This window comes from Taudactylus pleione, unplaced genomic scaffold, assembly GCF_031769625.1.
Source record: "Taudactylus pleione unplaced genomic scaffold, aTauple2 ptg000707l, whole genome shotgun sequence".
Lineage (NCBI taxonomy): Eukaryota > Metazoa > Chordata > Amphibia > Anura > Myobatrachidae > Taudactylus > Taudactylus pleione.
This window is the reverse complement of record NW_028285109.1, coordinates 17,228,300-17,253,396: the sequence shown is the minus strand read 5'-3', so window position 1 is coordinate 17,253,396 and position 25,097 is coordinate 17,228,300. Positions and strand designations below refer to the sequence as shown.

The following is a 25,097-nucleotide window of genomic DNA, read 5'->3' as shown; positions in this document are numbered from 1 at the left end:
CCCTCAGAGCGAGAAGGTGTTGCATGCGAGGTTACAGAGGAATCGGTATGAAACACCCTAACCCTCCTTAGGGGTGCCTAACCCTAACCTCCCCCCCAAGTGCCTAACCCTAATCCCCCTCTAAGTACCTAACCCTAACACCCCCCTTCCCTGCTGCCTAAACCTAAGTCCCCCGGGGAGGTGCCTAACCCTAAGTCCCCTCTGGGGGTGCCAAACCCTAACCCTCCCTCCCCCTAGCCTAACCCTAACCCTCCCTGGGGGTGCCTAACCCTAAGTCCCCCCTGGGTGCCCTAAACCTAACCCTCCCCCACCCGCAGCTGTCCGGTCGCGGCACCCGGGATCCCTTCGATCGGGATGCCAGGCGCATGTCTCCCGGCATCAGGGAAATGACAGGCATCTAGATATAGACGCCCGGCATTTCACCCTCGCCGGGATATGACAGTCGGGAAGCCGGCTGTCGGTACTAAGGCAGCCGGCTGTCGGTACTAAGACAGCCGGCTTCCCGATTGTATACCGGTACAGAAGATGCCTGACTGTGTTAGGCATTCTGGGGCATGACACAACAGTACCAGGACCACCTTTTGCAAAGAATGCCCATCATTTAAGCCTTTCCTTGCCACTGCGTGTGATGCATGGCATGTTGGCAATTTTATGTTTTTCGGCAGTATAATTTCCCTTTATTATTATAGGTGATGTTTTCTTTAAAATTGTGAAATATTGTTTAGATTTTAGGTGTCTTTTCTTAAATCTTCTTTCTCTTTGACTACCTTTGGTAGACGTTGAAGAAGTACTATGACTGGCAGCAGCAGCACCACTACTAGTACTGGGTTGCTCTTGTTCTTCTATGGACTGATCCAAGATTTTGGGGGAGATGTATTAACGGCGACATCGCCGTTGCGGTACATCCCCCCGACTTCGCGTACATACCGCGGTTCATTACCGCGGTATGTACCAAGGATTTCGCAAAGGACAGCTCTCTCGAAGAGAGCTGTCCTTTGCGATGCTGCCGGGCAGAGGGACTTCCGGGTAGAACACTCAGAAGTCCTTCTGCGCATGCGCAGAAGGACGCGGGCCGCGGGGACTCATGGGAGGGATCCGATCGGATCCCTCCCAGCCCCGAGCGTCGCGCTAAGAAGCCCATAGGCTTCTATTGGGTAACGCCCCCTGAAGGTGGCGTTACCTAGCGACGCGAAGCAGCAGCATTCTGCTGCTTAATACATACGGGGAATGCGGTAAAACCCCCGAAAACTGCATTTTCGGGGGTTTTACCGCATTTTGCCGTAAATACATCTCCCCCTTTATGTTAGACACCAGGGCTGGAGTAAAGCTACTCAAGATTTCTCTATAAAATACTTCACGCACACTACACACTGCAAACAAACAGGCTTATGTGGGCCTGATTCACTACGGATTGCAATATAGCGTACACACGCAGTTCAACTGCGATAGTATGCTAATCCATAGAGATCGCAATGCCGCCGCACCTACACGCACAACCGTAATGGTTAGCAAGACTGCAAAAACATCGGTACAATTGAGTACCATCGGACCCATATGCACAGTTAATGCAGGTCAGACCTTACTCAGGAATTACTAACTTCAGAGCACGCTATGAGGCCTCAGGCTGCGTATGGTATCGCAGTGGATAATTTATGCACACCCATGCAAAGGCGTTGAAATATACTGGCACGCCTGCGTTTGACCGACCATCCCCCCAATGCCACCCACAAATGGCACTTCCTGACAATCACTCTATGATGGGTCTGCGTAGCCTCTGCAGTCGCAGTCCCGATTGCAATAGTTAGTTCGCGCACGCACATCGGCTGATTGCGTGCGTCTTAGCAACTACGATCCTTGCTGAATCAGGCCCTGTGTCTGGTGTTTGCTAAAGTAAACCTGTGCAGAATTTCTGCCCATTGTAGCATTTGTTGAAGACGGCACATAATCACGCCAGTACCAATGGTTGGATTTTCCCCCAGTCTTCAGATCTTACTATACTACTATATTTACATTAAGGGACTTTTATTATTATTATTATTATTATTATCATTTATTTATATGGCGCCAGAAGTCTTCCGCAGCTCCTTATAAAGTACATAAACTAATTAGTGACCAGTGACTTACAGTACAATACAATACAGTGCAGGACAAGGACATGGATAATATACATTGCTACATTAGCGACCATAACACCCACATAAGCAGCAAAGCATAAGTAACCAAATGTTAGGTGCCCTAGTGGGGAGTAAGGAGTAGATGAAAGTAAAGTAAGGAGACGCACAAGAGGGTAGAGGGCCCTGCTCGTAAGAGCTTACATTCACTTACATGTTAGTGCAAAAAACATTAATATTTGCTATGTTGTCAGTAAATATAGATTAGATTCACAAATTATTGGGCTGCCTCCCATACATTGGGCTCATTACTCATAGAAAATTGTTCATAATGTTTATTCAAGTTTTTACTTAATTAATAACATAAAACAGTATTGATAAATTATATTAATAATGGAACACAATAAGCAATGGTGACAGATGGACATTTAGCCCCTAGCTGGCAGCTCTTAAAAGTAAATGTTATAAAATGTATACAGATTTATCTTGTTTATGCAGCATAAAACTGTACATAACATCTGCATTTGCTCATGGGATACCTGCTGGACTTGCGGTTACACAAGAGCTAAAAAGTCACAACAATATTACACCAGATGAGAGGAAATATAGAACTGCTTATGCTGTACCATAATCTACCACCACCACCTATCCACCTCCGTGATATGTCTTAGCTGGCTTCCCCGGACCCCTCTCCAGTGGTGTCACCAGGGGTGGGTGCGGACTGCACTGGATGTCACCCACCCAGGGGGTAACACCATAATACCACCTACTCCTCAATGTCCAGGAGCTGCATTGTGTGGTTATCGCGCAGCGCCTGGCTGCTGGTCAGTGGGGAGGAGCCAGAAGTGTTGGGAAAGTCTCTGGGGGCAACCCGGCATCTCAGGGAGTGCTGGACACGCCCCTAGAGTGACACCACACCCCTTTTCATTTAGGACACACCCCTTTTTGGACAAGCAGAGGGTCTATTGCAACACTGGGTCTCATCGACCCCAGTGGTGCCACTGCCCCTCTCCATTTTTCTCACTCACTGCTCCTTAGCTCAGCTGTGATTCTGTCACACACACATCTCCCCACATGCGGTCTATTTTCCCTTCTTACTGCCACTCTCACTGCACATAGGTATAAGGGCCTTGAATTGCACACACTAACCTGTCCTGACTTTTAATGATCCATGTAACATAGAGGAAATGATGATGACATACCAGTTCCTCTCTGTGTACTTCTGGGTTGCTGCCACCCAGCAAGCATGCCTGTTATACAGAGGAAAGGGGGTCCCGTTGCAGCCTGTCATAGCAAATGTTACCAAAGGGGAGGCAGGGAGAACTTTCTATGAAGAAATAAGTTGCACAGTAACCACCTTGAAAAAAGAGGCTGTGTTCTGTCATCTCCTGCTTAGCATTATAGTGCACCCAGCTGCCCCATTGCCGCTTAGAGCCCACCTTGAACAACCCTGCGTCCTACACTTTGGGAATCACAGATACAGAGCAACACCAGTGGTGGCATCAGGGTTGGTGGCACCCAGTGCGGTAACTCATGGGGTAACCCCCCCCACCAATGGCCCTCCTCCTGTATTAATGTTACATGCAAATCGTAATTCCCGTATATATTCCTCAATGTAATTGCCAATAGTGGTGACAAAAACAATTAGCAAAATTAAAATACCTTTAAATTACAATATCATACGCATAGCCTAAAGGTGCTAACATTTACATAGTTTCATGTGGTTAAAGTCAAAATTTGTTAAGAAAATAATGAATTTGAAGTCAAAACGTTTAAGAACTAACTCAAAATTATGTTAATTTTACCATTAAAATCTACTGTTACATTCATGTATTAGGCTTATTAATCAGTAACAAAGCAAATATTGTGGAAGTTGAAGGCAAATGCATATAACAATATACTCATAAATGAAATAATACCGAAAAGCATAAACAGTAAGAAATACACCGGCATTTCAGCACTTACTGAACATCTCAACAAAATAATCAGAACTTTCCTTATTGATACAGTGCCGGCTCTTCCTCAGTGACCGGGAGCGGGCGAGGCGAGATAACGTCACAGTGCAGCAGCCGCTCCCGGCATCAGTCATTTTGGTGTGACCCAGTGCAGTCACCCCCTTAGTGACACGCCTGAGCAACACTATACGTACTTATATGTGCAAACACTTTCTCCAGATACTACGAATGAGAATCAGTAAGTTAACCTACCTAGTCCTTGATTCTGCTGCTCCCACTCCATGGTGTCGGGAACTTGATAAGCTGCCCCTTCAATCAGGGCCACATTAGAATCATCTTCAATAGGTTCTTGAGAGGACAGGCCAGGGAGGGTGTACAGCGGAAGATCCGAATCTTTCTCTGAACTGTCATCCACCGAATCATTATCCTTATCATCCTCCTCCTCGTCTTCATCATCTTCATCCACCTCATCATCATCTTCCTCTTCATCTTCTTCGTCTTCCTCATCACCCTCTGTACCGGCAGGAACAAAGTAGGAGGTTAGAGGGAGACATCATGCACAGAATAATACCCAAGGGCATGTGGCAGCAGACAGCAGTGGGTGCTTTGGAGAATATGTACTGAGTATTTCTACAGGTTTGTAAAAATACAAACAACTAAATATCCAAAAGAAAATACAACTGAGCTGTAATTACAAAATAAACACTAACTGAGAAATGATCCAGTTATATCCTACAAGTTTTATCGGAACCTTCACACGGTATACAATGGCAGGTGGGAGAAAGGAACATTCAGGATTTAATGTGGGCATTTTTACCTTTATGTTGGAAAGCTTTACAGCACCTATTGCATTTATTCATATACTATATTACACACAGAGGAGCAGAAGATGAAGAGGGCGGGGTTAGAACAGCATGCAGTCAGAGCATCAGAATAGTAATGGCAGTACAGAGGATTCTCTTGTGTGTGTCTGTTTGCAGGTATGTTGATTCTAATTTGTGGAAAGGCTTATGTTAGTTTGGTACGGGAAATTGTAATGGCAAAAATCTATAGCATTTAAATATCCAACATGGGTTTATAATTACTAAAGTGAGAGTTTTTAGAAGTGGAGATGATCCCCATAGCAACCATTCAGATTCTGCTTAACATTTATCTAGCACCTTCGATAAGATAATAGCTATAATCTGATTGGTTGCTATGGGCAACATCTCCACTTCTAAAAATATACACTTTAGTAAATATACCCCATGGTGTGAATTGTATATTTGATAATCAGGTTTAAAAGGTGATTTAGGTGTCGTGTTAAGGGGCCCATACCAAGGCCGAAACAGTATTTGGTGCCCCCCCCCCCCCGTTTGTGACGAGCAGCCCCATTTTTGGGGTGGGTCTGCGAGACATGTCCTTGTTCTTGCCATGCTGTGGGCTTGGCCAGAGCTCTGAGAACTGTGGGGCAGCCCCATTGTCTCCCGTCTCAATGCGGATGAAGAGCGCATGCGCGACAGTGCCCAAACAACCTCCCTCCGGACTGCAGGACACTGTGGCCTGCAGGTGGTATAGCAGTACAATCTTCAAAAAGTGGTCCCGCTGAAATGGGGACAGTTGGGAGGTATGCAAAATATTATATATATATATATATATATATATAATAAATTACTTTATGAAGAAACACTTGCTAACAAATTTAATAAATAATTTGTTTTCTATTCTACAAACTTACAAACTGGTGAGTGCAGGCTATTTTTGATACAGACATACACTCAGAAATAAGAAGCTTTAATTTACTATTTGCGGGAGCAGGCAGGGCTGGGATGTGATGTGATGTGCAGGGCTGGGCTGGCAGGCAGGGGCCAGGGAGGGAGGCTCTTCTCCACTGGCTGCCATGGTCTTTATGCCGGACACTTCAGACTCCCGACGGTGCCGTGGAAACAGCAGGAAGTGCGGAGTCGCACCAGTTTAGAGAAGAGGCGCCGGGGTGTGATGAGTGGAGGGAAGGGGAGGGACTATCTCTGCCTCTCCTCCAACCCGACTGTCTCCTAGCTTCTCCCGTGGCAGCCACCAGCATGCCTTGCTTGCCTGCTGTTATTGACACTGGCCGCGGGTCACTTTATTGCGGCAGGCTCCAGTGCAATGCACTGGCTGCACCGCCGCTAGTTCCTCATGACCCTGGAGCGGCCCTGCGGCACCCCCTCAAATCTGTCACCCGGTGCACACGCTCCCCTAGCCCCCCCCCCCTAGTTGCGGCCCTACCCATACACCAGTCGACAGATTGCCTGATCCTCCAATCCCGGCAATCTGGGGATCGCTGGTGTATTAAGTCAACTGCATTTAAACTGGATATTCATACCTGTTCTAAAATGACTGTTGAAGCATGCATCATAACCATGGCCAGTAGGGGCCTTGTTCCAATCTTGTCTAAAAACAATTTGTTCTCAAGAAATATATAAATTTCCCAGCTTATAAATGCAAAAATGTAGCAAATACACATGCCAGATTAATTGGAAAGAAAACTAAACACCTGTCTAAAACATGGAAGCGTGTGTATGTATATACACACTAACACATAGACATATACAGTACATACACATATATACACACTAACACACAGACATATATAGTACATACACATATATACACACTAACACAGACATATACAGTATATACACATATATACACATATATACACACTAACACATAGACATATATAGTACATACACATATAAACACAATAACACATAGACATATACAGTACATACACATATACACACTAACACACAGACATATACAGTACATACACATATATACACACTAACACATAGACATATACAGTACATACACATATATACACACTAATTCATAGACACATACAGTGCATACACATATATACACACTAACACACAGACATATACACATATATACACACTAACACACAGACATATACACATATATACACACTAACACATAGACATATACAGTATATACACATATATATACACACTAACACATAGACATATACAGTATATACACATATATATACACACTAACACACAGACATATACAGTACATACACACATACATATATATATATATATATATATACACTAACACATACGTACACACACTAACACACAGACATATACACATATATACACACTAACACATAGACATATACAGTATATACACATATATACACACTAACACACAGACATATACAGTACATACACACATACATATATATATATATATATATATATATATACACTAACACATACGTACAGACATACACATGCATGCAGACATACACATTTATACACACTAACACATACATACATACACATATATACACACTAACAGACATATACAGAACATACACACTAACACAGACATATACAGTACATACACATATATACACACTGACACACAGACATATACAGTACATACACACTAACACAGACATATACAGTACATACACATATATACACACTAACACATAGACATATACAGTACATACACATATATACACACTAACACACAGACATATACAGTACATACACATATATACACACTAACACACAGACATATACAGTACATACACATATATACACACTAACACACATACATATACAGTACATACACACTAACACACAGACATATACAGTATATACACATATATACACACTAACACACAGACATATACAGTACATGCACATATATACACACTAACACAGACATATACAGTAAATACACATATATACACACTAACAAACAGACATATACAGTACATACACATATACACACACTAACACACAGACATATACAGTACATACACATATATACACACTAACACAGACATATAAAGTACATACACATATATACACACTAACACACATACCTATAAAGTACATACACATATATACACACTAACACACAAACATATACAGTATATACACACTAACACATAGACATACAGTTTATACACACTAACACTGACATATACAGTACATACATATATATCCACACTAACACACAGATATATACAGTACATACACATATATACACACTAACACACATACATATAAAGTACATACACATATATACACACTAACACACAGACATAAACAGTACATACACATATATACACACTAACACACATACATATAAAGTACATACACATATACACACTAACACACAAACATATACAGTATATACACATATATACACACTAACACATAGACATACAGTTTATATACACACTAACACTGACATATACAGTACATACATATATATATACACTAACACACAGATATATACAGTACATACACATATATACACACTAACACACATACATAAAAAGTACATACACATATATACACACTAACACACAGACATATACATATATACACACTAACACATAGACATACAGTTTATACACACTAACACTGACATATACAGTACATACACATATATACACACTAACACACAGACATATACAGTACATACATATATATATATACACATTAACACACAGATATATACAGTACATACACATATTTACACACTAACACACAGACATATACAGTACATACACATATATACACACTGACACACAGACATATACACTACATACACATATATACACACTAACACACAGACATATACAGTACATACACATATATACACACTAACACACAGACATATACAGTATATACACACTAACACATAGACATATACAGTACATACACAAATATACACATACTCACACAGACATATACAGTACATACACATATATACACACTAACACAGATATATACAGTACATACACATATATACACACTAATTCATAGACATATACAGTACATACACACTAACACCAGGGCCGAAACTAGGATATCTGTCACCCGGTGCAAGGCAGTCATTTTGCGCCCCCTCCCTGCCCGTACCTGGATTTAGTGACTTACATTATTCCACACACCATAATGCCCATTACACATTATGCCACACACTGTAATGCCTACTACCAAAGTACCACTTACATATTTCCCTGACACCATTTTATGCCCCACAGTAAGGCTTCTAATTACTTTAAAATTGTCAGGGGTTTTATGCTCATTACCAGGGGTTCCATGCTCGTTGCCATGGGGTTTATGCTCGTTGCCAGGGGTTACATGCTCATTGCCAGGGGTTACATGCTCGTTGCCAGGGGGTTTCATGCTCGTTGCCAGGGGGTTTCATGCTCCTTGCCATGGGGTTGCCAGTAAGGACCTCTAGTATCTGTCTCCTCCTTGGCGGTGACCATTTTTGGATGGCCATTTTCTGAATCTGCAGCCCCCAAGCCACTGCGAGTCAACCCTTTTTCACCCCCTGCATTCCGGCACCCAGTGCACGTGCACCTCTAGCCCCCCCCTAGTTGCGGCCTTGCTAACACAGACATATACAGTACATACACACTAACACAGACATATGCAGTACATGCACATATATACACACTAACACACAGACATATACAGTATATACACATATATACACACTAACACATAGACATATACAGTATATACACATATATACACACTAACACACAGACATATACAGTACATACACACTAACACATACATACATACATACAAATGCATAGACATACACATTTATACACACTAACACATACATACATACATACACATATATACACACTAACAGACATATACAGAACATACACACTAACACAGACATATACAGTACATACACATATATACACACTAACACACAGACATATACAGTACATACACATATATACACACTAACACACAGACATATACAGTACATACACATATATACACACTAACACACAGACATATACAGTACATACACACTAACACACAGACATATACAGTATATACACATATATACACACTAACACATAGACATATACAGTACATACACATAAATACACACTAACACACAGACATATACAGTATATACACATATATACACACTAACACATAGACATACAGTTTATACACACTAACACTGACATATACAGTACATACATATATATATATACACACTAACACACAGATATATACAGTACATACACATATATACACACTAACACACATACATAAAAAGTACATACACATATATACACACTAACACACATACATATAAAGTACATACACATATATACACACTAACACACAAACATATACAGTACATACACATATATACACACTAACACACAGACATATACAGTACATACACATATATACACACTAACACATACATATACAGTACATACACATATATACACACTAACACAGACATATATACACACTAACACTGACATATACAGTACATACACATACATACACACTAACACACAGACATATACAGTACATACACATATATACACACTAACACACAGATATATACAGTACATACACATATATACACACTAACACACAGACATATACAGTACATACACATATATGCACACTAACACACAGACATATACAGTACATACACATATATATTATATACACACTAACACATAGAGGTATACAGTACATACACATATATACACACTAACACACAGGCATATACACATATATACACACTAACACATAGACATATACAGTATATATATACACACTAACACATAGACATATACAGTACATATATACACACTAACACATATACATATACAGTACATACACATATATACACACACTAACAGAAATACAGTACATACACATATATACACACTAACACACAGACATATACAGTATATACACACTAACACAGAGACATATACAATACATACACATATATACACACTAACACACAGACATATACAATACATACACATATATATACACTAACACACAGACATATACAGTACATACTAGGGGTGAGAGGGTTCGGATTTCTGAAATCCGAGCCCCCCCGATCCGAGGCCGATCCGAGTCAGGCTCGACTTTTCCCGCCTGACTCGGATCTGAAATCGAGGCAAAACGTCATCATCCCGCCTTCCGGGTCTCGCGGGTTTTGGATCCTATATAAGGTACCCGCGTTGGCGCCATTTTCTCACTCGGCTGTGGACAGTGAAGAGGGAGGGTGGGAGTTAGGGCTGGCTAGGCTGTGTAGTGTAGTGTAGTGTAGTGCAGAGTAGTGTTGTGCTGCGCTGTGCTGTGCTGCTGTTGTCCATAGGGGCTGTGTCCACTACTTCAAAGTCCATAGGGGCTGGCTGTGTTGTGCTGTGCTGCTGTTGTTAATAGGGGCTGTGTCCACTACTTCAAAGTCCATAGGGGCTGGCTGGACTGTATTGTGCAGTCAGTTGTCCATAGGGGCTGTGTCCACTCCAAAGTCCTGTGCAGTGTCCCAGTCCTAAAGGGGTGCTGTAGTGTTGTCCAGGGGGTGCTCTGTCCGTCAGGGGTGCTCCCCCCAAGTGCTAAAAAAAATAATATTTTTTCTGTGTTTGTGAATTGTGTGTGCAGTAGCCGCACGTGCATCAACAAAGTAGTGCCAAGCGTGCGCCTGTGTCATAAGTAAAGGGCCGGCTGGCTTGACCGTTAAAGGGTGCTGTAACCCCCAAAGTACACTCCAAACCAAATAAAAAAATATTTTCTGTGTTTGTGAATTGTGTGCGCAGTAGCCGCATGTGCATCAACAAAGTAGTGGCAAGCGTGCGCCTGTGTCATAAGTAAAGGGCCGGCTGGCTTGACCGTTAAAGGGTGCTGTAACCCGCAAAGTACACTCCAAACCAAATAAAAAAATATTTTCTGTGTTTGTGAATTGTGTGCACTGTGGCTGCACGTGCATCAACAAAGGAGCAGCGCCAAGCGTGCGCCTGTGTCCCATAAGTAAAGAGCCGGCTGGCTCATTTCTTAAAGGGTGGTGTAACCCACAAAGTGCACTACTCTCCAGCAAAAATAAAAAAATATTTTCTGTGTTTGTGTGCGCCTTAGCCGCACGTATATATCAATATAACATAAATGGAGGACCAAACTTTCTCCGAAAGATCAAGAACCACTTCCTCCTTGTGCTGTTGCTGCTGCTGGGAGTTGTTCATCATCCCAGAGAGGAAGTAGGAACACCACTACTTTTACTAAACAATTGACCCTCCAACAGTCCCTAGCGATGAGGATGAAGTACGACAGCAGTCATCCTGAAGCAAAACGTATAACTGAGGCCTTGACTGCTATGTTGGTGTTAGACGTGCGTCCGGTATCCGCCATTAGTGCAGTGGGATTTAGACAATTGATGGAGGTAGTGTGTCCCCGGTTCCAAATCCCGTCTAGATTCCACCTACATCCTCAAAGCAGCAGCGACAAGCGTGTGTCTGTCTGTTAAAGGGTGGTGTAACCCTCAAAGTGCACTCCACAAAAATAAAAAAATTCTTCTTTTCTTTTCTCTTTGTGAAATGTGTGGGCTGTAGCCGCACTTGCATCCTCAAAGCAGCAGCGACAAGCGTGCGTCTGTCTGTTAAAGGGTGGTGTAACCCTCAAAGTGCGCTCCACAAACAATAAAAAAATTCTTCTTTTCTTTTCTCTTTGTGAAATGTGTGGGCTGTAGCCGCACTTGCATCCTCAAAGCAGCAGCGACAAGCGTGCGTCTGTCTGTTAAAGGGTGGTGTAACCCTCAAAGTGCTCCAAAAAATAAAAAACTATTTTTTTATGTGTTTGTGACTTGTGTGCGATGTAGCCGCACGTGCATCAACACAGTAGCAGTGCCAAGCGTGCGCCTGTGTCATAAGTCAAGGGCCGGTTTGGACATCTGGTCCGGACTGAAGGACATGCCAACAATTTCTGACAAGTCTACTGTCACTGCATATGATACTGTCCTCAAAGCAGCAGCGACAAGCGTGCGTCTGTCTGTTAAAGGGTGGTGTAACCCTCAAAGTGCACTCCACAAACAATAAAAATATTCTTCTTTTTTTTTCTGTCTCTGTGAAATGTGTGACCTGTAGCCGCACCTGCATCCTTAAAGCAGCAGCGACAAGCGTGCGTCTGTCTGTTAAAGGATTACATCGGTGACAGCATCCAAGTAGGCATGTCAGACAGTCCGTACCTGTACTGGCAGGAAAAAGAAGCAATTTGGAGGTCCCTGTACAAACTGGCTCTATTTTACCTGAGTTGCCCCCCTCCAGTGTGTACTCCGAAAAAGTGTTTAGTGCAGCCGGGAACCTTGTCAGCGAAAGGCGTAGGAGGTTGCTTCCACAAAATGTGGAGAAGATGATGTTCATAAAATGAATTATCAACTCTTCCAGGGAGACCAGCCTCCAGAACGTACAGAGGGACCTGTGGTTGTGGATTCCAGAGGAGGCAAATTAATACTCAGTGAGGATGAGGATGTACACAACACTGAAGAGGGTGAGGAATCGGTGGATGAGGAGGATGAGGACGACATCTTGCCTCCGTAGAGCCAGTTTGTGCAGGGACAAATTAATTGCCAGCTTGTTTTGTGGGGGCCCAAACGAACTAATCATTTCAGCCACAGTCGTGTGGCAGACCCTGGCGCTGAAATGTTTGGTTTGTTAAAGTGTGCATGTCCTGTTTATACAACATAAGGGTGGGTTGGAGGGCCCAAGGACAATTCCATCTTGCACCTCTTTTTTTTCTTTGAATTATGTACTGTTTGGGGCCTAGTTTTTAAAACTGCCATCCTGTCTGCCACTGCAGTGTCACTCCTAGATGGACCACGTGTTTGTGCTGCCCACTCGTATCTCTTAGCATAGTCATCCAGCTACCTCGGTGCAACCTTTTGGATATAAAAACACTATTGTGAGGTGTGAGGTGTTGAGAATAGACTGGAAATGAGTGGAAATTAAGGTTATTGAGGTTAATAATAGCATAGGAGCAGAAAAACACACAAAATCTGTGATTTTAGCTGTTTTTATGCTTTTTTTAAAAAAAATACAGATCCAAAACACAAAACCCAGAACCCAAAACACGGAAGGGTGGTTTTGGCAAAACCAATCCAGATCCAAAACACGAAGAAAGATCCAGATCCAAAACCAAAACACGAAAAGTGGCCGGTGCACACCCCTAATATATATATATATATATATATAATTATTATTATATTTATTATTTCACTTAAAATTCCCCTGATTCTGCCACAGGCTGCAGGAAACGCCTGGAATAGGACCACAGGCATTTGCGTTCCATGGCTGGTTTCATGCTTGTTAAATCAGATGATTGCATTTCCAAACTGGGAATATTAGCCTGACTGCAAGAACCAATTGTCTGGCTGAGCCTTGGAAATGTAATAAGTGAGTGGAATAACATACATTAAATAAGTGGGGATCACTAATAAACCAAAAAGACATTCAATGTAAAAACAATCCAGAATCTAAAAGTTAACAGAGCTTTAAAAGATAAATACTCTGGGGTATATTTACGTGCACCTACTAATACTGCAACAGTACAAAACGCGTTACCGCTGCAATTCACAAAAGGAGACAGCTGCTGCCGTAACTGGGGCTGGGCTCCTCATGAAAGCCCACAACGGTGGTGCAATTCATCAGTGACATGATTTGTGACAGCTATTCTGATTGCATTACAGAAAGCAGGGCACATACTGTAGGCAGGATATGAAGACATGTGCAGTGTAACCGACCTGAATTGTCACTTCTCAATAAACCTAGGGTAACCATCTTGCTGGGGGAGGGAATGAAAATCTGCACTCTTTTACCTCCCCACCAACTACACAGCATCCCTACTGCCAGAATCAGCTGCAGTCATGTTTTTTGCGGTAACAGTTTTGTAACTTGAGCAGAAACAGCAATGACCTTACCTTTCTATATGGGGATGCTGTAACCTCTGAAAATGAGTCATCCAGTGCTAAACCCTTTTTCAGCCAATCAGCGGCCGCACTGACTTTAGAGTCGCCGCTGATTGGCTCCGGCTACAGACAGTTCCCACGTGACAGGTCCCACCTGACAGTTCCCACGTGGGAACTGTCAGTAACCGGAGCCAATCAGCGGCCGCTCTAAAGTCAGCGTGGCCGCTGATTAGCTGACGGGACGCGCAAGCCTCGTGCAGTCCCGTCAGCTGGCATTCGGGAGGGATCTGTATGTGTGGCAACACACATAAAGATTCTGGGTACGTGAATCGTGAACTCGTTTTTTTGTTTTGCCAAGTTCATGGATTACTGCAGAGACCAGCGCCAGGATATAGTTGAGTTTGTTTTTTTGTTTGCAGGGCCAGTCATTAAGGATTTTCTACTGGACAAGGGGACAGAAACATCTGGTATAGGTAAGTATGTGTGAATGGGTAGGTGTGTGTAATAAAGTTATACTAATCACGGTGTGTGTGTGTTTTGTCTTTATTTATTTATTTTACAGTGAAGTTACAGGTGCCGCATGTCTGCTGGCACTTGTAGTTCCACAAGTGCAAAATGGCAGGCATGCTGGCACTTTTAGTTCCACTGTAAAATACAATAGTTTTACATTACTTGGCCCCCCCATTACCCCCATACCCAATGCTCCAGGGGTATGGGGAAGAGCCCCGGCTTTCAGCGTAAGCCTGTGGTGCTCGGGAGGGGGGGGACCCTTCTTTGGGGGGTCCCCGACTCCCCCGAGATCACCGGCTTGCGCTGACCGACTTGGGGTGCTAATGCTTTGGACCTGGAGTCCCGGTGATTGGGTCTCCGGGCTGTGGCTTTACACCCCAGTCGTTTGGGTCTGGTGCTGGTCTTTAATATAGGGGGATACCCACGTCTTTTTTTCCCCCTATATTTAAAACCAGGACTAGCCCCTGCAGCCTGGTGTTTGTTTTTTAAAACTTTTAACCCCTTTTTTAACAGGTTAAACACAACAGGAATTTTCGGGAAATAATCCAGGGACCACCCTAAAGATGTGTAGACATAGGGGATGACAAAGGGTACCCCCATTTTTATCTCCTGAAGGAAGTCAGGGTTTCTAATAGCCGCGGCTGGTGCATAAATGCGGCTTTGAATAAGGTGATGCAGAAGAGCATTTATAAGTTTTTTTTAGGGAAAAATAACTATGCCCAGCAAATTTGGGGTACTTGAAAATGTGGTTCAGCATATTTTAAAGCTGCTAAAGTGAGTTGAAAAAAATCGTGAAAAACCCACCTGCCGTAAGCAGCTGCAATGAAAAAAACATCAGGGGCATACTTGGGGACCCCCGCTGAGTCAAGTTTGCTAGTTTTTAACTTTGTCCCTCCTTTTTTTTTTTTTTTGCTCCCAAATTCAAAGTGATTTTTTGGGGTGTCCTTAAGTGGTTTTTTTTTTTTTTTTTTGACACAGATTACCTTTGGGGGACTATCTGAAGGCTGCACGGGGGTTCCCGCAACGTTGCACCCAAAATCCCAATTCTGCACTTTTTTCCGCCTGCTATTCATAGGCAATACTTTTTCGCCTATTACATTGCATTGACTTTCCGCCTAGGCAGAAAGTCTTCCAAATTGAATACGGGGTAAAAGCCAAGCAGACGAAAATGACCGAAAACTGACTTTTCGTCTCAAATTAAATACGGCCCTTAGAGTTTTAAATTTAAACATATGAATAAGTCTCCCCCATTGGAATATAATCATTAATTAATTGATGCTTGGTGAGGCGAAAAATTATTATAGATCAGCACTAAATTATAGGTAAATGACAGAAAAAATATATATATGGGGATTCAATTGCCCCCCTATAAGTGCTATGGCAGCTATATCCTACAGTTATTGTTTCTCAGCGGGTATACCAATATACAATTTATTATATATATATGTTTAATTGAACCAAATTTAGCCTAATAAAGAATATAATTGATTAGGATATTAAAGTGGCATATTCTGAAGGCTTTCTTTTGATTCTCACAGATTCTAGGTGGAATCAGAAACTATGCACATATTTTAGGCTTGCAGGATTTATCCTGTTGAAGTGCGATTTTGTGCTGGAATTCAATCAATATATGTGTACGCTTTAATAATATATAAATCTGGGCAATCAAGTGAATATTTTTACTATTTAGGATGAAATATATATATATATATATATATATATATATATATATATATATATATATATATGTTATGAATTATTAGATTTCTGCATAGATTGCTGTTTTATGATCTAGTGCAACATTGAACCTGTAAGTTTGGAATCACTGTCTATATACAACAGGTAGACATATTAGGCTAACTTTGGTTCAATTAAACATATATATAATACATTGTATATTGGTATACCTGCTGAGAAACAATAACTGTAGGATATAGCTGCCATAGCACTTATAGGGGGGCAATTGAATCCCCATATATATATTTTTTCTGTCATTTACCTATAATTTAGTGCTGATCTCAGGTGCATAAATATTGGGACATTGACAGAATTTTCATATTTTGGCCTCTATTCACCACCACAATGGCTTTGAAATGAAACAAACAAGATGTGATTTAACTGCAGACTTTCAGATTTAATTTGAGGGTAATTACATCCAAATCAGGTGAATGGTGCAGGAATTACAACGGTTTCTATATGTGCCTCCCACTTTTTAAGGGACCAAAAGTAATGGGACAAACTAAACAATCCTAAATCTAACTTTCACTTTTTAATACTTTGTTGCAAATCCTTTGCAGGCAATTACAGCCTGAAGTCTGGAACGCATAGACATCACCAGACGCTGGGTTTCATTCCTGGTGATGCTCTGCCAGGCCTCTACTGCAAATGTCTTCAGTTCCTGCTTATTCTTGGGGCATTTTCCCTTCGTTTTGTCTTCATCAAGTGAAATGCATGCTCAATCGGATTCACGTCAGGGGATTGACTTGGCCATTGAATAACATTCCACTTTTTAGCCTTAAAAAACTCTTTGGTTGCTTTTGCAGTATGCTTCGGGTCATTGTCCATCTGCACTGTGAAGCGCCGTCCAATGAGTTCTGAAGCATTTGACTGAATATGAGCATATAATATTTCCCGAAACACTTCAGAATTCATTCTGCTGCTTTTGTCAGCAGTCACATCATCAATAAATACAAGGGAACCAGTTCCATTGGCAGCCATACATGCCCACGCCATGACACTACCACCACCATACTTCACTGATGAGGTGGTATGTTTTGGATCATGAGCAGTTCCTTTCCTTCTCCATACTCTTCTCTTCCCATCACTCTGGTACAAGTTGATCTTTGTCTCATCTGTCCATAGGATGTTGTTCCAGAACTGTAATGGCTTTTTTAGATGTTGTTTGGCAAACTCTAATCTGGTCTTCCTGTTTTTGAGGCTCACCAATGGTTTACATCTTGTGGTGAACCCTCTATATTCACTCTTGTGAAGTCTTCTCTTGATTGTTGACTTTGAAACATATACACCTACCTCCTGGAGAGTGTTCTTGATTTGGCCAACTGTTGTGAAGGGGTTTTACTTCACCAGGGAAATAATTCTTCTGTCATCCACCACAGTTGTTTTCCGTGGTCTTCTGGGTCTTTTGGTGTTGCTGAGCTCTCCAGTGCGTTCTTTCTTTTTAAGCATGTTCCAAACAGTTGATTTGGCCACACCTAATGTTTTTGCTATCTCTCTGATGGGTTTGTTTTGATTTTTCAGCCTAATGATGGCTTGCTACACTGATAGTGACAGCTCTTTGGATCTCATATTGGAGTCGACAGCAACTGATTCCAAATGCAAATGTCACACCTAGAATCAACTCCAGACCTTTTACCTGCTTAATTAATAATGAAATAACAAGGGAATAGCCCACACCTGTCCATGAAATAGCTTTTGAGTTGATAGTCCCATTACTTTTGGCCCCTTAAAAAGTGGGAGGCACATATAGAAACTGTTGTAATTCCTACACCATTCATCTGATTTGGATGTAATTACTCTCAAATTAAATCTGAAAATCTGCAGTTAACGCACATCATTTCAAAGCCATTGTGGTGGTGAATAGAGGCCAAAATATGAAAATTCTGTCAATGTCCAAATATTTATGCACCTGACTGTGTATGTATATATATATATATATATATATATATATACAAACACAATGTGTTGTCTATTTAATACATAAATACTGAATTAATCCTACTATGTGGTCATAGTGGATATAACATCCCAATTATTATCTGTTTTTTTAAGATGTACACCTAGCCTAGCCTACAAGTAAAAGCAGTGATATATATGATAAAGACAGATGGGTAGCAGCTGTTGAAAAAGAAATGTTGGGAGCATGAATAGAAGACAGAGGATCAATGAGGCAGTGGAGCAGTCAGGAGAAGTAATGACACAGTGACAGCTGAGTGACAACGTACCACTCCGGCAATTCTGCACGGCTGGAGGGAAGATGTAGCATGCAAGCCAGCAAACTGAATAAAAGCTGAATAAAAAGCTTGGTGGTGCCAGTCATGAGAGAACTGCAAAACGAATGAATCAGAAAAAACTCGTAAAAAAGCGGTGGCTGAAATAAGCAGCCAGTTCATTAATAGGAGCTGCAACATGTGTTACAGTTATCTTTTACTAGTCATGTCCATTGGTCAGTGTCCTTTTTAACAGATTTAAGGCAGAGACCATCATGGATCTGTTATTATTCATCTTTTTTGGTTCACTAGTTTATATAAATTACTTATACATGACCCCAGTCATTTTCGACATGAACCTGTCTGCCTCACCATTTAATGCACGCTTATTACAAATTAGTACTAAATACTAAAGGGAACTTTGAAAGAGGAAGTACCAAGTGCCAAGTATGGTAGCATATGATTGGTTGTGAGTAACAGCCACCAATCACCTGCTGCCCTCTCAAACTCAAACCCATTAGCATCAGTGGCGGAACTACCAAAACAACAAAAACGCTTCCATGGGACCCGACGATGAAGGAGGACTGGCACTACTGGTCTTTCTGCTATGGAGGCCCTCACTATATACTTATGAGCTTGTACAGAAAATGCAAACAACTCGATTTTTACAGATAACAGAATGGAAATGCTGGTGTTTCCAAATGCTGCCCATATTTCCAGAGAAGACAACATCGGCTCTCACTGCACCTTGAAGTCTTATGGAAAATAAAACATTGCTTATGGCGTGCAATAACCCTGAATACATTTTCACATCAATACACTTCTGCACTCAGGGATTGATAATAATAAAGTAGGAGGTGTAGTCAATATCCCAATGGTCAGAATGCTGACGGTCATAATAGGGGGATGATAGGATTAGGCTGCGGGAGGGGACGGTCAGGCTTAGGCTGTGGGAGGGGAGAGTAAGGGTTAGGCATGCGGGAGGGGAGAGTTAGGGATAGGCCGTGGGAGGGGTGGGTTTGGGTTGGGCACTAGAAGGAGTGTTATGGTTTGGCTGCGGGTAGTGGAGAGTTAGGATTAGGCTGCGGGGGGTGGGTTTGGCACTAGGGGGAGTGTTAGGGTTAGGCTGCGGGAGGGGAGAGTTAGGGTTAAGCACTAGGGGGAGTGTTAGGGTTTGGCTGCGGAAAGGGAGAGTTAGGGATAGGCTGCAGGAGGGGTGGGTTAGGGTTAAGCACTAGGGGGAGTGTTAGGGTTCGGCTGCGGGAGGGGAGATTTAGGGATAAGCACTAGGGAGAGTGTTAGGGTTCGGCTGCGGGAGGGGAGATTTAGGGTTAAGCACTAGGGGGAGTATTAGGGTTTGGCTGCGGAAGGGGAGAGTTAGGGTTAGGCTGCAAGAGGGGTGGGTTAGGGTTAGGCACTAGGGTGAGTGTTAGGGTTAGGCTGCGGGAGGGGAGAGTTAGGCTGCGGGAGGGGTGGGTTAGGGTTAGGCACTAGGGGGATTGTTAGGGTTAAGCACTAGAGGGACTGTTAGGGTTAGTCTGTGGGAGGTGAGAGTTAGTTAGGCTGCGGGAGGGGTGGGTTTGGGTTAGGCACTAGGGGGAGTGTTAGAGATAGGCTGCAGGAGAGGGAGAGTCAGGGTTAGGCTGCGGGAGGGGAGAGTCAGGGTTAGGCTGCGGGAGGGGAGAGTTAGGGTTAGGCTGCGGGAGGGGTGGGTTAGGGTTAGGCACTAGGGGGAGTGTTAGGGTTAGGCTGTGGGAGGGTAGAGTCAGGGTTAGGCACTAGGGATAGTGTTAGGGTTAGGCTGTGGGAGGGGAAAGTTAGACACTCCCCCTTGTGGGTTAGGCACTAGGGGGAGTGTTAGAGTTAGGCTGCGGGAGAGGGAGAGTCAGGGTTAGGCTGTGGGAGGGAAGGGTTAGGCTGCGGGATGGTTGGGTTAGGGTTAGGCACTAGGGGGAGTGTTAGGGTTCGGCTGCGGGAGGGGAGATTTAGGGATAAGCACTAGGGGGAGTGTTAGGGTTCGGCTGCGGGAGGGGAGATTTAGGGTTAAGCACTAGGGGGAGTGTTAGGGTTTGGCTGCGGAAGGGGAGAGTTAGGGTTAGGCTGCAGGAGGGGTGGGTTAGGGTTAGGCACTAGGGTGAGTGTTAGGGTTAGGCTGCGGGAGGGGAGAGTTAGGCTGCAGGACGGGTGGGTTAGGGTTAGGCACTAGGGGGAGTGTTAGGGTTAAGCACTAGGGGGACTGTTAGGGTTAGTCTGTGGGAGGTGAGAGTTAGAGTTAGGCTGCGGGAGGGGTGGTTTAGGGTTAGGCACTAGGGGGAGTGTTAGGGTTAAGCACTAGGGGGACTGTTAGGGATAGTCTGTGGGAGGTGAGAGTTAGGCTGCGGGAGGGGTGGGTTTGGGTTAGGCACTAGGGGGAGTGTTAGAGTTAGGCTGCGGAAGAGGCAGAGTCAGGGTTAGGCTGTGGGAGGGAAAAGCTAGGGTTAGGCTGTGGGATGGTTGGGTTAGGGTTAGGCACTAGGGGAAGTGTTAGGGTTAGGCTGTGGGAGGGTAGAGTCAGAGTTAGGCACTAGGGATAGTGTTAGGGTTAGGCTGTGGAAGGGGAGAGTTAGACACTCCCCCTTGTGGGTTAGGCACTAGGGGGAGTGTTAGAGTTAGGCTGCGGGAGAGGGAGAGTCAGGGTTAGGCTGCGGGAGGGTTGGGTTAGGGTTAGGCACTAGGGATAGTGTTAGGGTTAGGCTGCGGAAGGGGAGAGTTAAGGTTAAGCACTAAGGGGAGTGTTAGGGTTAGGCTGCGGGAGGGAAGAGATAGAGTTAGGCTGCAGGAGGGGTGGGTTAGGGTTAACCACTAGGCAGAGTGTTAGGGTTAGGCTGCGGGAGGGAAGAGTCAGTGTTAGGCACTAGGGGGAGTGTTAGGGTTAGGCTGCGGGAAGGGAGAGTTAGAGTTAGGCTGCGGGAGGGGTGGGTTTGGGTTAGGCACTAGGGGGAGTGTTAAAGTTAGGCTGCGGGAGGGGAGAGTCAGGGTTAGGCTGCGAGAGGGAAGAGTTAGAGTTAGGCTGCAGGAGGGGTGGGTTAGAGTTAAGCACTAGAGGGAGTGTTAGGGTTAGGCTGCGGGAGGGGAGAGTCAGGATTAGGATGCGGGAGGGTGGGTTTGGGTTAGGCACTAGGGGGAGTGTTATGGTTAGACTGCAGGAGGGGAGAATTAGGCTGCGGGAGGGTAGAGTCGGTTAGGCAGCAGGAGGGGGAGTCAGGGTTAGGCGGCGGGAGGGCTGGGTTTGGGTTAGGCACTAGGGTGAGTGTTAGGGTTCGACTGTGGAGGGGAGAGTTAGGGTTAGCGTTAGGATTGAAGTTCTTGCCAAAATGCCAGTGGCCGCTGTTGGTATTCTGAGTGTCGGCATTGTGACCATCAGGATCCCATACCCAACTCCTAAAAAAAGCCGGTACATGGCAGAATTGCTCATGGCTGAATTGCACTATTGTTCTCTTCCTGTTATTTTATTCCGGCCTAAATGCCTACCAACAAATGGAAGACAAATGTTGCCCAATCCACACGAGCCATACCCACTTCATAATTAGGCTTAACTATTTGCAAATATGCCTGAGGTTCATTGATGAAGCTGAAACGGTGATATTATGAAACACTTTTAAATGTATGTTTTTCAAGTATATTGTTATTAATCATGTCTCCTCGGTATCCCAGTGTCGCAGGCAATCAGTGTTGTGGACACAGCGTCAACTTTTGAACAATACTTCACTAGTTATGGAAAACGCTAATTTACATTTTTATTATGTGGATACTTCATGGGTTTATAAGTGTCACGGCTATAAATGACCATTACTTGGTCTGTGCTTCAAGTCATGATTATTCTCACTGAAATTCTCGCTGAAGTACGTACTTTATAACTTTTTACCTAGTTTGTGTGATATAAATATTTTTTGCTGGAGATTATGTAACAACACATTTTGTATCATATTAACGGAAAATATTCAATACTATTCAAATAATATTCCTTTACAGTATGACTCATTCCAAATATTAGTAAATATTTCAGGTCTGCTGTCCCATTATAAGTTCAGTAATTGCCTGCAATGTAACAACAGTCAGCAAGCTTTAGGGGACAACTAAATTATGGGAACTAGTTTAATAAATCCACATTTACATGACGTAAATATGTATATTAGTGACATTTACCTAGTAGCCAAATTGTAATAATATGTAAAAATTTATATCTAGGGACTATTTCAACTTAAACAATTGTGAGTCTTAATATAACATCTAAAATATTAAAAGAACTCAGGGCCTGATTCAGAGCCGCTCGCAAAAAGCGAGCACTCGCTCTGAATCAGGGTGGGCACTTGTTTTTTAAGTTGCGGCCTCCTGGCCCCTCGCATAGCTGTGGGTGACCACCCACAGCTTATGCGAGCGGCCAGGTGATGGTCTTGCGACGAGACCCTTACAGTAGGGTCTCGTGGCCGCAAGCCCCAGTGGACTTCCTGCACAAATAGAGCAGGAAGTCCACCTACTGGGGCTCGCGCGTGCGCACTGGCCCTCCATCGACCCACTTGCGAGCGCTATGCGCTTGTGAGCGGGTCTGAATCAGGCCCACAGATCTATATGTCATAATAAGGATTGTATATACATGGCTAAACAGATGCTCAGTTTAAGACATCACAAAATGAATTGTTATTGTTTATATTATCATGAATAACATGTTGTAACATTTGCCTTCATTTTAAGAAATTGCTAAGAATTAGACGCATGTTCTCACACAATAGTTTCTATATGTGGCATGACTTAGCTATATAATATCAGTAAGTTGGGTTGTGGTGCCCTCTGCTGGATCTGCAGTGCAAAGTCCAATATTCCAGAGAGTCAGTCAGTAATTCAGAAGGAATGTAAGGACTAGCACAAAAGAGCAATTATCCTGTTCTGTGTGACAGAATGCAGCACATTAACAGCCTGATTCAGAGTCGCACCCAATGCCGATGTTGTCGAAGTTAAGAGACTTTTTGCTACTGTGTGTGGGCAAAAACTTGTGCAGCACATGTGTTACACAGAGTGTACACACAGAGGCGTGGTTGCTATCAGCAGCGGCTCCTACCCTCTTGCATGAGGGGGGCTGCCACTGCTGGTCAGGCCAGCTGGATCCCGGCACCTGCGCAATGGATCTGGCAGGCATTGGCACACAAGTGAAGGTGGCGCCACGCTTGCACATAACGTTGACTTCCAGGGACTGCATCTGCTATAGCCACTAGAAATTGTTCAGGCCTGCCCTAAAGGCAGAGCAGCGGCTTCTGCTGGAAACTGTTCTCTGCTAATCGGAGCCTGGACTGGAAGGCAGTCCTAGGGGGAGAAAACATTTCCCCTTAGGGCCAGGCCCAGCGACAGGGGGGAACAAAGAGGACACATATACCAAGCCCAAAGGATCAAAGGGGCCCGAGGATCAGGAACAGAAAGAACGGGGCAGCAGCACCTATTAAAACTTTCTAAACAGCTGCTGTGCTGTTTCAGCAGCCGTCCAGCCTCGCGGCACCGCCAACCAACCCTCTTGGCATCCCTGACCCCACCTCGCGGTACCTCCGACCCCACCCGCTTGCGACATCCCCGACCCCCACACTCCTCCGCCTTAGTGGCCCAGCTGAAGAGTGTAGGGACAAAGCCAAATCTCAGCATGAAGGTAAGTGACTATGTTATTGTAATGTTCAACATATATTTGTGTGCATATATGTGTGTGTATGTATGTATATGTGTGGGTATATGTGTGTGTGTATTTATCTGTAATAATTGTGTGCGCATGTGTGTTT

General features: G+C 43.4%; 1 protein-coding gene across 5 annotated transcripts in view; it reads right to left on the bottom strand.

Moving 5' to 3' along the window:
* The window catches only part of ARMH4 (armadillo like helical domain containing 4), a 348,598-nt gene that overhangs the window by 186,785 nt on the left and 136,716 nt on the right, over positions 1-25,097 (bottom strand). For all 5 annotated transcript variants that reach the window (XM_088456484.1, XM_088456483.1, XM_088456487.1 and 2 more), the window contains one exon: positions 4,319-4,579. In XM_088456484.1, the coding sequence (XP_088312610.1) occupies positions 4,319-4,579 (261 nt within the window). The remainder of the gene's footprint in view (positions 1-4,318; positions 4,580-25,097) is intronic.